At 40.7% G+C, this 15,102-nt stretch overlaps 1 protein-coding gene across 1 annotated transcript in view; it reads left to right on the forward strand.

Moving 5' to 3' along the window:
- LOC118804408 (cytosolic carboxypeptidase 4) overlaps positions 1-15,102 on the forward strand; it is a gene marked incomplete at its 3' end in the record, with an annotated part of 291,416 nt that overhangs the window by 57,879 nt on the left and 218,435 nt on the right. Inside the window, exon 2 of the mRNA XM_036564921.1 lies at positions 12,576-12,646. Coding sequence (XP_036420814.1) covers positions 12,576-12,646 — 71 coding nt within the window. The remainder of the gene's footprint in view (positions 1-12,575; positions 12,647-15,102) is intronic.

The raw sequence follows: 15,102 nt of genomic DNA on the forward strand, positions 1-15,102 counted from the left end.
CAGACTTTTGACTAAAACAGCATTTCAGTGGAAATTCCGCACAGACAGCATAGTTTAGACCAGAATTGATCTGTATTGGGGAAGCCAGGCTTGGACAGTTATTGCATTTTACAGGACATCAATAATTAAACATGTGAAGACCTTCAGGCACCTGACCTTTCGGCTGTTTCCACCTCATCAGTGTTCCAGAATATTGAAGGAAGGCTCTCGTTAGAGGCAGTTAACTGCTGTTGGCTCTTCACCTTGTTCACCCGGACTTACACTGAAATCCCACTATCCCTGTTAATGAGCTATGAAACTTGAACTAGACATACATAGACACTGGATGGCATGGAAATTTCCTATCATGATATCAGTGACCAAAATGTATAAAAATTAAATAACAACACAACAAAAAAATAGAAATTAAATAAGGCTGAAAATTTTACCAGCACCACTACTTTACTGTTCAAATTATATATAAATATGTGAAACTTACAGACATAATTTGTGTATTTACATCCACTTTTACTTAAAAGTAAAACAAATAAACAAACAAACAAACAAAAAATCTACAAATGTACATGGCTGTTGAAATTATCAAGAACAGTAAGGGCCCTAAAACAGAGCCTTGGGGAACACCACATTACAGTCTTTGGCTCCAAAATCTCCCCATTCGTTGAGAAATGTCTAAATATATCTAAACCACACTCTTAAAAGAAGGTTCTTCAAGGGATCTTTGTTAATAGAATGGCTCTATTTAGAACAACAAGTTAGGGCTCCCGAGTGGCGCAACCGTCTAAGCGTTGGCCCTATCATCAGGAGATCGCAAGTTCGATCCCTGGTGATGCTACAGCCGTCCGTAGCCGGGAGTCCAAGAGAGCACAATTGGCCTCGCTCTCTCTGGGTGGGTAGGATGGCCTCCTTTCTCCCCCCATCACCCAACGCTATGCTAGTCAGCGCAGGCGTCTGTTAGCTGACGTAACAGATCTGGCGGTTGGCGCTTTCCTCCGAGCGCGTTCGGCTGTCCAATGACGTTGCGTGAGCGGCAGTTCGAAAAGATGCGGTGACGCTTCACAGGTCTCGGAGGAAGCCTCTGTTAGCCTTCACCCTCCTAGCGTTGATAGCATCGTGTGATTGGGGGAGTCCTAACTAGCAACAACTAAATTGGGGAGATAATTGGGTTAAAATCCAAAAAAATTATAAAAAGAACTGCAAGTTCTATATAGAACCATGGAAAAATGGTTCTTTGCATGGTGAAATCATTCTAAATAGAACCCATACAGGATGGTAGTTATCGAAGATGGTGGAACCAATACAGAATGGTAGATATACAACATGGTGGAACACATACAGGATGGTAGATGTGGAACATGATGGAACACGTATAGGATAGTAGATATAGAACATAGTAGAAGACATTTACGATGGTAGGTGTAGAACATGGAGGAACAGCATAGTAGTTAACAAAGATGGTGGAACCAAGAATGGTAGATAATAATAAACTCAAATCTGAATGTACCAGAAGAGATTTCCACTTTCTGAGGCATCCAGAGTCTAAACACAGACAGGGTGGTAAATATAGAACATGGTGGAACACATACAGGATGGTAGTTACAGAACATGGTGGAACCCATACAGGATAGCATGCAAACAGCACGGTGGAACACATACAGGATGATAGACATAGAACATGTTGGAACAACATAGTAGTTATCAAAGATGGTGGAACCAATACAGAATGGAAGATATACAAACAGGACAGTAGATATAGAAGATGGTGGAACCCATACAGGATGGTAGTTACAGAACATGGTGGAACCCATACAGGATAGCATGCAAACAGCACGGTGGAACACATACAGGATGATAGACATAGAACATGTTGGAACCCATATAGGATGGTAGATATAGAACATGGTACAAGACATGTATGATGGTAGATGTAGAACATAGTGGGACAACATAATAGTTATAGACGATGGTGGAAACCATTCAGGACGGTAGTTACAGAACATGGTGGAACCCATACAGGATAGCATGCAAACAATATGGTGGAACCCATACAGGATGGTAGATATAGAACATGGTGGAACAACATAGTAGTTATCGAAGATGGTGGAACCAATACAGAATGGAAGATATACAAACAGGACAGTAGATATAGAAGATGGTGGAACCCATACAGGATGGTAGTTACAGAACATGGTGGAACCCATACAGGATAGCATGCAAACAGCACGGTGGAACACATACAGGATGATAGACATAGAACATGTTGGAACAACATAGTAGTTATCGAAGATGGTGGAACCAATACAGAATGGAAGATATACAAACAGGACAGTAGATATAGAAGATGGTGGAACCCATACAGGATGGTAGTTACAGAACATGGTGGAACCCATACAGGATAGCATGCAAACAGCACGGTGGAACACATACAGGATGCTAGACATAGAACATGTTGGAACACATATAGGATGGTAGATATAGAACATGGTACAAGACATGTATGATGGTAGATGTAGAACATAGTGGGACAACATAATAGTTATAGACGATGGTGGAAAACATTCAGGATGGTAGTTACAGAACATGGTGGAACCCATACAGGATAGCATGCAAACAGCACGGTGGAACACATACAGGATGATAGACATAGAACATGTTGGAACCCATACAGGATAGCATGCAAACAATATGATGGAACCCATACAGGATGGTAGATATACAACATGGTGGAACACATACAGGATAGTAGATATAGAACATGGTAGAAGACATTTATGACGGTAGATGTAGAACACGGTGGAACAACATAGTAGTTATTGAAGATGGTGGAACCGATAATGATAGATAATCCAGATCCAGAGTCTAAATGCACAGTAACTGCAGATGCCAAACGCTGGTTGCTATGCTTGTTGCCTCTTTGTATGAGGTTTCATTATAGCAACTAAACCTGACCATCAGGAAACCAAGCGCTGATGATGCTGGGTTTTAATGTTGAGACAAGCACTCTGTGTAATCATCACGCACACGTTGGGTTTTATATGATGGTAAAGCATTAAAGCTGGTGACCATTTCATCTCTAGAGACAAGCAACAAATCAAATAACGCTTCCTCAGCTGTCTCTGACCCCAGCACACACGTAAAGAGGGATTCCATGGCAGGTCCAGCAGATTTGTCAGCCAGCTTTGTCCAGTCCAGAGCAGCTGAGCCGTCTCTGTCCGTCCAGGTCCGTGTTCTCACACGGCGCTATCAGGCTACACTCTGTTACCCAAACCCTCATTAGGCGAGCAGCTCCAGAACAGCTTGTCTTCATTCATGGAAGGAACTAATTACACCCTTCGGTATCCGAGGGGTATTTATAGTTTAAGTGTTGTTTGGTATTTAGCGTTTGTTTGGAAATGCGTTCCAGTGAAGGTTTGAAGGGCACTGCTTTCGGCAGGGCAATACATTCGCCTTGTTAGTGATGATGAATTTAAACATTTGATGCCTCAGCTAAGTGTCCCGGCTGCCTTAACGCTTAAATTCATTTAACTTCCAACAGCTGTAGCAAGTAGAACTAAAGTACTAAAGGTACTGAACTGTCACTCTTATCACTGGGGTGGGACCCTCAAGGGTACATCTCAGTACCTTCAGTCAGGGAACATAATCCATTGAAGATGGTGGATAATCAAACCCATTCAGTGGTGTTGAGGTCTGGACTCTGGGGTGGTCAGTCCATTGTTCAGCTTTGTTTGATGTGTCCGTCTCCTTTTCTCAGTGAGGTTCTTCTTGACAGCTGCACATCCTTTCAGACCCACAGCGCTGAGTCGTCTTCTCACAGTGGAAGGATGGACAGAAACACCTGTGGATGTTTTCAGATCTGAAGCAGCTTGATTTTCTCCTCTCTCTCAGAGATGAAAGCTTTAAGTGCTGTTTATCTGATGGGGGCAGTTTGGGGGTCGACCAGGTCTTCCAGGTGGTTGTTAGGAGGAACATTTTCTCTGTAGCTTTTAATCAGATTTGGAAAGTCCTGTTTTTTTCACTTAATTTTCCTTGAACTTGGATCTGATCTCCTCAAAAATATGATAAAACATGAATAACTTGTACTTAATGTCTGTTTTGACTGACAAACAAATGAAGGGCACTCTCTTACTCTCTTCTATCGCTGTTGTCAGAAGAAAACATCGTATCTCCAAAATTACAACTTTACAGGAGAAGGAAAAAACCTACTTTACATTTAATGTAAGTCAGTGGAACCAGACTTTTTTCCAAGTCATTTTGGACCATTTCTATTGGTCCATTCTTCATGAAATTTACACACAATATAAAAGTCAAGAAGTATTTTCAAATTAGCTCAAAAACTGGAAAACGACAAAATATAAAAAAAAATACATATACATATATATAGTGTGTGTGTGTGTGTGTGTGTGTGCGCATATATATATATATATAGTGTGTGTGTGTGTGTGTGTGTGTGTGCATATATATATATATATATATATATATATATATATAGAGAGAGAGAGAGAGAGAGAGAGAAGTTCATCTGTCAATCTGATGGTAGTGTCATTTCTTTGGTACTGTGGCTTTAAATTTCATCTAAATTTATCAAAATCCAAATATAATCAAGGCTTAATGTGTTCAGCGTCATGTGTTGATAGATTACTTTTTAAATAATTAATTTTTTCATGTGACCAATATTTTGTGTCACTCTGCGATCAAGTTAACATCCATCATCCTCAAAGTCGCGTCCGACTGCTGACGCTTGTACACATTTATGGAAAAATGAGGACAGTGTTCAAGACGGATTTATTTAAAGGCTTGTCTGGTGTTTATTTCGCTCTCTTGATGGAAGTGAGTCAGTTCCAGTGGCAGCAGCGTCAGCGCTGATAGACTTATTCTCAACGTTTTGACATGCAGTCCCAAAATAGTTAGGCTAAGTGGAGACTGACATATTTTGACTTTGTATGCAAACATATTAGTGTTGAGCAGATGTATAACTCAATCAGCCCAAAGCAGCTGACTGGAGTGGCTGAAATAGCGCTGCAGTGTGGTGGCGGCAAGACCCCACACACAGCACAAATAAAAACGTGTCGCAGACTCATAAACACACTGCAAGCACAGAAAACACTTTCATCAACACGACCAGGGATGCGGGAAGGTGTCTGAAGTTGGGGCTGAAAGGTTAAAGTGTTTTTTGTGTTTGCAGCTTGTTTTTTTTTGCAGTTTTGTGGGTCTTCTCAGCCACCGTACCACAGTACACTGTTAGAAATAAAGGTTCTGTTCAGGTACATTTTTCGTTCATCAAGGTACAAACAGTGTAAATGTTCCCTCAAAGCTCCAACAGTGGTTTTAAGGTCTGATTGTGAACCTTAAATAAGTTTTTCCAGGTGAAAAGTTCGTATTTGTACCTTTTCATAACCGAATGTTTTAAAATAGAACAGTAAAATAAAAGCCTGGAGACGAGACGGGGTGTGTGGAGTCAGTACAGCTTAGAAAATACAACCCCATTTCCAAAAAAGTTGTGCAAATCATATAAGCCATATTTTTAAAGGAAAATTCTACAAAGACAACAAATCATATGTTGAAACTGAAAAAAAAATAGTTTTTTTTTAAATATGTGCCCATTTTGAATTTGGTGCCAACAACACATTCCAAAAAAGTTGGGACGGGGGCCTGTTTACCACTGTGTTTCATCACCTTTTAACAGCGCTCTGTAAGCATTTGGGAACTGAGGAGACACTGCTGTAGTTCTGAAAGTGAAATGTTTTCTCGTTCTTGTTTGATACAGGATTTCAGCTGCTCATCAGTTCAGGGGCTCATTTGTCGTACTTTTCATTTCGTAATGTGGCAGATCTTTCAGTGGTGACAGGTCTGGACTGCAGGCAGGTCAGTTTAGCACCTGGACTCTTTTAATACAGAGCAGTGCTGCTTTAATACATGCAGAATGTGGTTTGACATTGTCTTGCTGAAATAATCAAGACCTTCCCTGAAAAAGACGTCGTCTGGATGGCAGCATATGTTGTCAAAACATGTATATATCATTCAGCATTAATGGTGCCTTCACAGATGTGCATGTCACCCATGCCATGTGCACTAATGCCCCCCTACACCATCATGAATACTGGCTTTTGAACAGTGCACTGATAACAAGCTGAGTGGTCTTTAGCCTGGAGGACAGCAGTGTCCATGATTTCCAAAAAGAATTTCAAATGTTGATTCGTTGGACCACAGGACACTTTTCCACTTCACCTCAGTCCATTTTAAATGAGCTCAGGCCCAGAGAAGGTGGCAGCATTTCTGGATCCTGTTTATATATGGTTTCTCCTTTGCGTTTTAGAGTTTTAACTTCCATTTGTGGATGCAGTGGTGAACTGTTTTTAAAGACAGTGGTTTTCAGAAGTGTTTCTGAGCCCATGCAGTGATTTCCACTACAGAATCATGTCTGTTTTTAATGCAGTGCTGCCTGAGGGCCCAAAGATCACAGCCAGCAAATACTGGATTTAGCCTTGTCCCTTACATACAGAGATTTCTCCAGATTCTCTGAATCTTTTAATGATATTTTGTACCATAGACGATGAAAAGCAAAAGTTATTCTTGAATTGTTGCACTATTTGATCATGCAGTCTTTCACAGAGTGGTGAACCCCTCCTCATCTTTACTTCTGAAAGACTCCGCCTCTCTGAGATGATCTTTTATACCCAATCATGTTACTGATCTGTTGCCAATCAACCACCGGGTATTTTTTTAGTATTACACAACTTTACCAGCCTTTTGTTGCCTCGTCCCAACTTTTTTGGAACGTGTTGTTGGCATCAAATTCAAAATGTTCATATATTTTTCAAAAAAACAATTTTCAGTTTCAACATTTGATATGTTGTCTTTGAACTGTTTTCAATGAAATATTGGGTTTAAATGTTTTACACATCATTGCAATTTGTTTTTATGTACGTTTTTCACAGCATCCCAACTTTTTTGGAAATTGGGTTGTATAATTTCAATGCATTATGGTACAATTATGTTCCCTGACTAACAGTGTGCTTCAGACACCCTGCGTGTCTTGGCTGATGTGCTCCGTTTGGGGTGAGAGGAGGAAGCTGGGTAGAATGTCTCATTTTTCGCTGAAGTATCACTTTAAGCCTGTGTAGCTGGAGGGCCCAACATCCAGCTGTCTGGATGTAGTGAGACCCGATTAAGACATCAAAGCCGCTCTGCTGTTCCTCAGCCTGTACAGCGTCGAGCGGCTCAGACTGACTGCTGTGTTTGATAATGAGGCACGAGAGCACAGGTGGCCCTCCTGACACCACCCTCATGTTCACTGCCTGTCAAATGTTTAGGGACGTTCTCAGTTTTTCCAAATGTTTCTGATTACTGTACTGTTAGAAATAAAGGTTTAACAGTGGTTCTAAGGTCTGATTGTGAACCTTAAATAAGTTTTTCCAGGTGAAAAGTTCGTATTTGTACCTTTTCATAACCGAATGTTTTAAAAACAGAACAGTAAAATAAAAGTCTGGAGACGAGACGGGGTGTGTGGAGTCAGTACAGCTTAGAACATATCATTTCAGTGGATTATGGTTCAGTTATGTTCCCTGACTAAAGGTACTGAGATGGAGCCTTGAGGGATCCACCCCAGTGACGAGAGGGGGACTGACCCAGTGACAGTTTAGTACCGTGATTTCTGAGAGTGTGATGCTCTTTTCACTGGAGGTTCAAAAAGGTTCTATATAGAGCCATATACAGCACATTCCCCATAAATCTGAAGAACCATTTCACCATGCAAAGAACCCGGTTCTTTGAGTGTTCATAGTTCTATATAGAACCACTGTCTTTATTACACTCTTTAAAAAGATTGTTTTTCAATGGTTCTCTAGCAAAGAAAATGGTTCTATATAAAACCATGAACACCCAAAGAACGCTTTGCATGGTTAAAGGGTTCTTTGCATAGTAAAATGGTTCCTCAGACTGATGGAGAATGTGCTTTGGATGGTTCTGTATAGAGCCTTTTTGAAAATGGTTCTATATATCACCCAAAGTGTTCCTCTACTGTTATGTTGTGAAGCTTGTAACAATAGAAGAACCATTTTAGGTGCTATTTAGAAGCCTTTTCAAAAAAGGTTCTATTTAGAACGATATACAACACATTCTCCATAAATCTGAAGAACTTTTCCACCTTTAAAATAACCTTTTAAGCATGGAAATGTTTCTTTAAATGGTTCTTTGAGGGTTCCTTAGCAAAGAAAATGCTTCTATAAAACCATGAACACTCAAAAAACCTTTTGCATGGTTAAAGGGTTCTGTGCATGGTGAATGGTTCTATGTAGTCCCCGAAAGGGTTCTTCTCTTATTATAATGTCAAGCTCATAACAATAGAAGATTCCTTTTGGGTGCTGTTTAGAACCCTTTTCAAAAAGGTTCTATATAGATCCATCAGTAACACATTTACCATCAATCCGAAGAACAATTTCATGATGCAAAGAAGCAGAATGCAGAAGGTTCTTTGAGTGTTCATGGTTTTATACAGAACCGTTTTCCTTGCTAAAGACCCCTTAAAGAACCACCTTTTTTTGCCCTCTATAGTTCACTTTTGTGTGAGTTCAGTCATAATTAATTTTCTCCCTTTTTTGTGACGTCAACAATCAAATCTCTCATGCATTTAAACCATCTTAGACAAAACGAGTGTCAATATGAGTTTTTAGCAGTAGTTTAGAACCAGAACTGTTCAGTCATTATTTAGGCTGAACCTGCTCTTCATCCCAAGGAAGATATTTTGAAGAACACTGAAAAGTAAGATGGAAAATCAGACACTGCTGGGCTCTCAGCTCTGTTGGGGTCATTACTGTCCTTGTGGGAAGCTGCTAGTTCATAATGTGAGTCCGTTCACCTCAGAGCTCATCCTCAAACTCCGATCTGTCATCACTGGAGATTCAGACTCTGAGCTGTCGTCTCCTCTCCATCGCTGCATTAATCCTGCAGGTAAAAATAGCCGATCGCCGTGTGTGTAGAGAGTGTGTAGAGGGAGATCTGCTCGGATACTGAGCTGTGCCCCATTATGGCTGTGTCATATTCAGATCAGATTAAATATCCACCCTCAATAAGGCTCTAATGAGGGCAGAGGACTGAGCTGAGGTGAGTCTCTGTTCACTGCTGTGTGTGTATGTCATTAACATGGCTGTAAAGAGGCCAGTGTTAATGTATAAATGCTGTCAGAACGAAAGGAAAATCTCTATTTTTGTCCTTTTTCGCTTTTTTTTTACAGCTGCTGTTTACAACGGTCCACAATATCATGATGAGTGGAGCAATAGATAATATCTAAAAATGGTTGAATAAAAAATCTAGTTCTGTTTATAAAATAATTACATCAACAATGAAAAGTGTTTTTTTTTCCTTCTCCTGTGAAGTTTCGTATGATTTGGAGATTTTGTTCCAATAGCAGTGATGTGTGAGTGCAATTTGTTAATTTCTAGGACTGTAATAAGTTTCTGTGATAAATTTTTATTATTTTTTAATGGCATTAATTCAATTAATTAATGCATTTTCGTAGTTTGGCCTATTTGTAGCTACCCAGCTGCAGCACACTGTATGTTGCTTGTTCAAATACAGCTTTTTAAAGTGTTATAATCAAGAAATTACACTGGACAGTGCATGCAGGAGACATATATATATATATATATATATATATACATATCGCTGCTGATGGAAAAAACAGTGTGTACTATAAGATCCAAAAGTCTGAGACCCCTTGTGTCTTGCATACTATTACAATTTAAGATTAAGTGACCCTTATTAGTCCCACAACGGGGAAATTTCACCTCCGCATTTTAACCCATCTGTGCGGTGAAACACCACATACACACTAGTGAACACACACGCACTAGGGGGCAGTGAGCACACTTGCCCGGAGCAGCCATAACCACATACATACATACATACATACATCATCTAAACCGCTTATCCTTATGGGTCATGGTGGCCATAATCACATGACATGATGAAAAGTATGATCTTTGAAATCTCAGAATTTCTTTGTATTTGGTGTATTTGGTGCACCTTTTGCTTTAATGGCTTGTGCTTTTGTAGTCTGTGTAAAATGAGCAGATCAGATCCACCTGAGTGTCGTCTGAACACGAGCTTCAGCTTAAAACACATGATTAAAAATAATCTGACCCTGTTCAGCGTGGCCTGTGCAGGAGTTACGGCACGTTTTATTTTTATCAGTTTGTTAAACTACGCAAATAAATCTGCATTTTGCGCTAAAATGTGCAGGAAATGCCACAGTGACGTGAATCTCTGTAGAGGACGTTTTAACGTTTTTTTTTCTCTAAACATAATCTGACTAGGGGTGTCCAAACTTTTTTACACCTCTGTATATTTATATATCGGCACTGTCAGAATAAAACCTTGTATCTGCTTTTTTCATTTTTCATTTTTTAGCATAATTTGAAAATGCCAGCTGCCACTGACGTTGTGTTATGTCATGGCGAATGGTCCAATAGGATCAGAGCAAAATGACTACTTTAATTATAAAGTATTGTAAAAATAATTAGCCAACATTAGAAGTAAAGAATGTATATTTCTTCTGCTGTGAAGTTGCTTTTTTGGAGACCTGAGTTTGTGTTCCGACAGTGATGATGTAGAGTTTTACAACAACAGCAACATTTATTGTATAGCGCTTTTTACAACTAGTGTTGTCTCAAAGCTGCTTTACAGAAAAGCAGTTTGGGAAGGATCAAAGGAATGTAGAGACGTAAGGAACTGAATCTGGGTCCAAGCCCCCCATGAGCGAGCCAGAGGCAACAGTGGCAAGGAAAACTCCCTAGGAGTAAGAGGAAGAACCCTCGAGAGGAACCCAGGCTCAAGGGAGGAACCCATCCTCTCCTCTGGTCGAGATGAAGAGAGAATGACAGAGCTAATGAGATTTTATGAGAACTTACAACAAAGAAGCTTAGAGCTTAGAACATCTTTCAGAAATATTCTGATTAATCCAGTGGGAAGTGATGTAAAGCTAGAACCGTCTCATAGGTTCTCTGTCAAGTTTTTTTAGGTGCATGATTTGATTTAAAAGCTTCAGTAAAACGTCAGTAACCCAGTCCTGTAAGGGTTAACGTGTTTGCGGTTCGAGATGCTGTAATGTGACAGAATTCTCAGCTGTGGACGCTGAACACACATCAGCCCTCTCTGTTTACTTTCTGTCTGTTTTTTGATTGGCAGGTTGGATAATGTTTCACATTCACTTCCCACACACACACCCACACACACACACACACACACACACACACACACACACATCACAGTCAGAACAAATCATCATATCTCCATTTTTATCATTTTTAGTTCTATTTTTCCTGAAAATGCCAGGTTTCTGTCACATTTTATGAATATTTTACATTATTAAAAAAGATGGTTCTCCAAGGGTTTAGACAGTGATTCTATATAGCACCAAAGGGCACTGAACCAATAGCAGAACCCTTTAGGTGCTATGTAGAACCATATACAACACATTCTCCATCAATCTGAAGAACTCTTTCACTATGCAGAGAATCATATATGCATGCAAATGTTTCTCAGTGTGCATGGTTCTACAAAGAACCATTATCTTTACTAAAGAACCCTTGAAGAACCATCTTTTTTTTGAGTGTACCCGTCTCTCTGGCCACCAATCTATTCAACTATCATCCCGTCTGTCCGTCCATCCATAATGTTTTTCAACATCATCTGTGGTCGGCAATGACACGAGACTTAAAGAGCTTAAAGAGCCAGAGGAACCGAGACACAGCAGGAGAACCTCCCTACGATCATGAAGAAGAACCACTGAGAGCTTGTGCTCCTCTGGGCCGTAGTGGACAGTGGATGAGCATAATTAAAGTGCACTCTGGAGAACCTCTGGAGAACCATTTCGCCATTATATTCAAAGTTATTTTTCATTCTCCTGTAAAGTTACCACACACACACATACACACACACACACACACACATACACACACACACACATTCATCACTGCTCGTATTTCCAACGTGGGAACCTTACAGGAGAATGAAGAACATTCCTAATATTGAATGGAACTGAATGGAATAATATTTCATCTGAAGTCGTTTTGGAGCGGTTCTATTGGTCGATCCTCAGGAAATTGTAGACATTGTAAAGAACAGCTGCATCTTCAACTTCTGTAAATAATGAAGAAACACACACCCACACACACATACACACACATGCATACACACACACTCACACACACACACACACATCACACACACACATACACACCCCTATAATATTGCTCTGCCTCTCTTGTTTAATCCCTCGTCTCGTCAGACCCTTTTAATAGGAGGGCAGTGCGGCGCTAAAGGGGACACAGGGGGTACAGTGTGTGTGTGTGTGTGTGTGTGTGTGTGTGTGTGTGTGTGTGTGTGTGTGGGATTGAGTTTCAGTAGCTCTGAGCTTAAGCCCCTCAGTCTGAGTCTCACTCAGACCACCACTCTGTCTGTGAGAGAACAGAGGGAACCTACAGAAACTCAGCTTTACATTCAACATACACCTCTCTCTCTCTCTCTCTCTCTCTCACTCTCTCACTCTCTCTCTCTCTCTCTCTCTCTCTCCCTCTATCCAGCTGCTCGATCCAGGGCCAGTATGGCTGCTCCGAGCTCCAGTGGACTCGAGGTCCTCCTGAACACTCTGCAGGTAAGAACACTCTGTGTGTGTTGCTGTTTCTTTAAGTACAAAGAGGAAGAGGAACAATCTGTCTATCTGTCTGTCTGTTGGTCTGTCTATCTATCTATCTATCTATCTGTCTGTCTGTCTGTCTGTCTGTCTCTCTATTTCCGTCTATCTATCTATCTATCTATCTATCTATCTATCTGTCTGTCTGTCTGTCTCTCTATTTCCGTCTATCTATCTATCTATCTATCTATCTGTCTATCTATATGTCTATATGTCTGTCTATCTATCTGTCTATCTATCTGTTTATCTATCTGTCTGTCTGTCTATCTATCTATATAGACAGCAGCTATGAAATGCACGTTATTCATTGTTTCAGTGTTTATTCTTGGTGACTTTGTGCTCTGAACATCTTCATATTTTCCCGACTCTAATGCTCCTGACCAATCACATGAAGAGCTTGTTAATTAGGTAATAGTTGAAGATGAAAAACGCTAGACTATGCATAGAGTGGGGTCCCACAACTGACCCCCTGAATTTGTGTGTCCACCTTTTACAGCTTGATTTGCTTTCAGTTCCTCAAAGAATCTGCAGACACACCTCCAAAGTTCAGTCTTAGAAGCTGGTTGATAATTTTCATTCAGAATAAAAGCTCGTTAAGATAGACAGACTATTATTAAATGGATAGCTCAAGGTATCTGGATAGCACTGCTGTGTCTGATCCACTTGTACCAGCGCAACACACACTAACACACCACCACCACGTCATTGTTGCTGCAGTGCTGAGAATGATCCACCACCCAAATAGTACCTGCTCTGTGAGGGTCCATGGGGGTCCTGACCACTGAAGAACAGGGTAAAAGGGGGCTAACAAAGTATCAGAGAAACAGATGGACTACAGTCTGTAACTGTAGAACTACAAAGTGCACCTATATAGTAAGTGGAGCTGATAAAATGGACAATGAGCGTAGAAACAAGGAGGCGGTCAGAATGTTATGCCTGATCGGTGTATATGCTGCTTGAAATTTCAGACCCCTGATTTAAAACACCTTGTTTACACAGCAGTGCAGTTTGAGCTAGCATGCACAATACAATGAGTATTGTTGATTGTGAAGGACAGACAGAGAGCCGGTGTAGCTGCTTTAGCAGTGCCACATGTCAGTGGCTCAGATGAATGAAGCAGTATATTATATTCAGAGAGACACGGTGTCCTGTAAAGCACCCCCCCACTCTCATTCCTGCCTCCCACCGGCGACTGTCATCCACAGCCGACTCCCAGCTCAGTGCTCCTGACACCGAGCTGCCGGGGCCTGAAATGGGATTTCTTGCTAATTCAAATTGAGGCAGACACAGATGTCCAGGCCACTGTGGCGTCAAGCTGCTTGTTTGTTTATTTATTCATTCTGCTGGAGTGTGTGTCTGTCACAGCGCTGCTGAGGTGACCAGCAGGGGCTGGAGGATACACCACGTCCGGTGGGGATCATCTCCTGCTTTCACACAGCGGTCAAATAAAAAAGGGTCTAGCTATAGGGAACCAAATGTAGTTCTTCTATGGTACCTTTTGCGAGAATGCCCGTTGTAAAAATTGCTATATAAATAAATATTAAATTGATTTAAAATGCATGTAAATCTACACCTGAAAAGCACTGAAAAAAATGTAAATAATATTTTCAGAAGTGTGAATTTAGGGGTTTTAGTTACATCTTCTCCATCAGTGGTAAAGTTAGCATCTTCCCTGTTGTCATAACCTCAGTCTTCTTCATATTAATCTGCAGTTCCATCTTTTGTCTCTGTTCAGGTCTCCAGGTCTTCCAGGTTTTCTACTATGAGGGTTGTATCATCTGCACATCGAAGGTTATTGATGATTATAAAACGGATATTTCCAGTCCTAAAACTGATTGGCTGAGCTGTGTTTGAAGACGTTGTAAAATCCCTGATATACGCACACCTATGACCACCTCACAGTGACTGACCTCTGTATCACTGCACCACAGCACGAAAAAACTTTGTGCTGTTAATGAATAATCTTCGACTCTGATGTTGCTCACATGGACCACTGAGTATAGTGATGAAGTAAGAACCCATTTTTTGTTTAAACTGAGGGGCTGACAACTTATGTTCTTGACTAGAACTGGGCTGGTCAGCTAGCTAACAGGCTGAAAGAGCCAACAGCCTAAACAGCCCATCATTAATATCACAGGCTTGAATTAAAGCACTTACAGTCTGATTAACTGTAAAACTGCAGTATAAAAGTCTAAAAATGTCACTTGAATGTTTTACACACTTTAAATCTCCGTGTTTCAGTCAGAAGTCGCGTCAAACCCAGGCTGAATCCCAAACGGCTCCGTACTCCCTAAATAGTGTTCTAGCTATGAAAGTTTATAAATTCTAGCCTCTACAGCCAAACAGTGCATCATTGATCCAGTGTGGATGTGTCGAATTCGGTAGGATTAGATGGACAGCTGACAGAAGCTGATAAT

Source organism: Colossoma macropomum, unplaced genomic scaffold (assembly GCF_904425465.1).
Source record: "Colossoma macropomum unplaced genomic scaffold, Colossoma_macropomum, whole genome shotgun sequence".
In the NCBI taxonomy this organism is placed as follows: domain Eukaryota; kingdom Metazoa; phylum Chordata; class Actinopteri; order Characiformes; family Serrasalmidae; genus Colossoma; species Colossoma macropomum.